Below are 1,880 nucleotides of genomic sequence, written 5' to 3'. Positions count from 1 at the left end.
GGGGAGGTGGAAGGGGCAGGTGCATGGGTGCTGCCAAGCTGGCTGTGACCTCAGAGAAAGAGTGACAGGTGGCACCAGAGTCTGGGGTGCAGGCGTGGGCACAGCCAGGACTTGGTTGGGGGCTTGAACTAGGGGGGTCCTCTGAGCATCGAGTGAGGTCAAGCTGACCCCACACCTGCTGGGGTCACCCCAGGTGGACACAGGAAAAGGAAGAGGCGTGAGGAAGGGTCTCAGGGAGGGGGGCCAAGGCCTCCCGGGGCCTGTGGTGGACCCCACCCTCACCTGCAGCGTCAGGTGAGGAAGCTGAGGCCACGTAAGCACAACCCGGCCAAGCCCGCATGTCCCTCAGCCCAGCACCCACTCTGCGCTGGGACCTGGCCTCCGGGTGCCCCAGGGACCTCACCACGTGCCTCCTGCTCCATTCCCTATGGGCCCCCATCTGTGGAGGCCTTTGGGGGCCCTGTGAGACCCCACAGGGAACCAAGGCCAGCAAAGGGCAAGGCCCATGTTACAGCTAGAGAAACGGAGTCCAGGCAGAGGGAGGACGGTGCCTGCCTCACGCCCGGGGCACGTGGCCCGGCTCCCAGCTCCCAGCTCCCAGCCCCAGCTCCCAGCCCCAGCCCACGGAGGCCACTTACCCGTCAATGACAGGTGTGGTCTGCATAATTCTCTTTGCTTGGTCCAGAAACTGGTCAGCGGTGCCGACGGCCACCAGGGGCCAGAGCCACCAGCAGGTCCACATGACGCAGTCCCCAGGGCCCTGGTCCCGCAGCTGCTACGGCCTGGCTGCCTAGTGCCTGGGGACGAGCTGAGGCTAGAAGACAGTGCAGAGGCCTTTGGTCAGGCAGTGGTTGCCAGGAGGGGCCGCGTTATCAGCAATCAGCACATTCCTGGCAAGGGTGGGTAGGTGGCTGGGCGTTGCTGTCTGGACCAGGCTGAGGGGTAGTAAGAGGCTGCTGACCCCTGGGGAGGGGCCAGAATCCAGGTGGAAGGACAGAGGCAGTCGGCTCAGGGCTGCGCTGCTACTGCCTCCTGCACCAGGATGGGGAGCCTGTCTCAGGTCTACAAACAAGAGCGAAAAGGCAGTTGAACTTTGCTCCCACCACACCCACCAGTGCCAGGGTCTGCACCCCAACTCCTGGCCTGCAGCTGCCCGCCTCCCAGGCTCCAGGCACGTGGGCTAGACTTCGGGGCATGAGCCAGAAACCCAGACTGTTGGGGGTTCCCCCAGAGGCTGCACCCAAAGCCCAGGTCCCAGGATGACGGCCTGTTCTCGAACCACAGACATGGCTCTGCAACTCAGGGGACGCTGGGCTGCACGGGGGTGACAGAGGGAGGCACTGGCCTGAGGCACCAGCAACCTCAGTCATCATGATGAGTAGTATTGGATAACACTCCAACCAATTGAGCCACATGGTCAGGGCGTAGAAGTTATTATTTTTTAAAAATATATTTTTATTGATCTCAGAGAGGAAGGAAGAGGGAGAGAGAGAAAGAAACATCAATGATGAAAGAGAATCATGGATCGGCTGCCTCCTGCACGCCCCCCACTGGGGATCGACCCCAGAACCCAGGCCTGTGCCCTGACTGGGAATTGAACTGCGATCTCTTGGTTCATAGGTCGACGCTCACCCCCTGAGCCACAACGGCTGTAGGTTTTCTGTTCACCCTGGAGTTGTCGGTCGCCTTTGTGTTCGGAACTCTGTGCTTTAACTTGCAGTTTCCGGGTGATTTTCAGACCTGGAGACTTCCTCCCTTTCTGTTCTTGAGCTTCTTTTGTTGGGGCTGGTGCTCCACCCTCCCCTGGCCACAGCCCCGTGGGCAGCGGTGTCTGTGATGTCGGGCCTCTGCCCCTTCCACCCCACCCCCTCACACCCCAC

At 61.4% G+C, this 1,880-nt stretch overlaps 1 protein-coding gene across 1 annotated transcript in view; it reads right to left on the bottom strand.

Moving 5' to 3' along the window:
* Positions 1 to 1,880, bottom strand: part of DPEP1 (dipeptidase 1 (renal)) — a 10,264-nt gene that overhangs the window by 6,545 nt on the left and 1,839 nt on the right. Inside the window, exon 2 of the mRNA XM_015572018.1 lies at positions 639 to 814. Within this exon, the coding sequence (XP_015427504.1) occupies positions 639 to 742 (104 nt within the window). The 5' untranslated portion in view covers positions 743 to 814. The remainder of the gene's footprint in view (positions 1 to 638; positions 815 to 1,880) is intronic.

The sequence above is a fragment of the Myotis davidii genome, unplaced genomic scaffold, assembly GCF_000327345.1.
Source record: "Myotis davidii unplaced genomic scaffold, ASM32734v1 scaffold1453, whole genome shotgun sequence".
NCBI lineage: Eukaryota > Metazoa > Chordata > Mammalia > Chiroptera > Vespertilionidae > Myotis > Myotis davidii.
The sequence above is the reverse complement of the archived record's forward strand: the minus strand, read 5'-3'. Positions and strand labels throughout refer to the sequence as shown.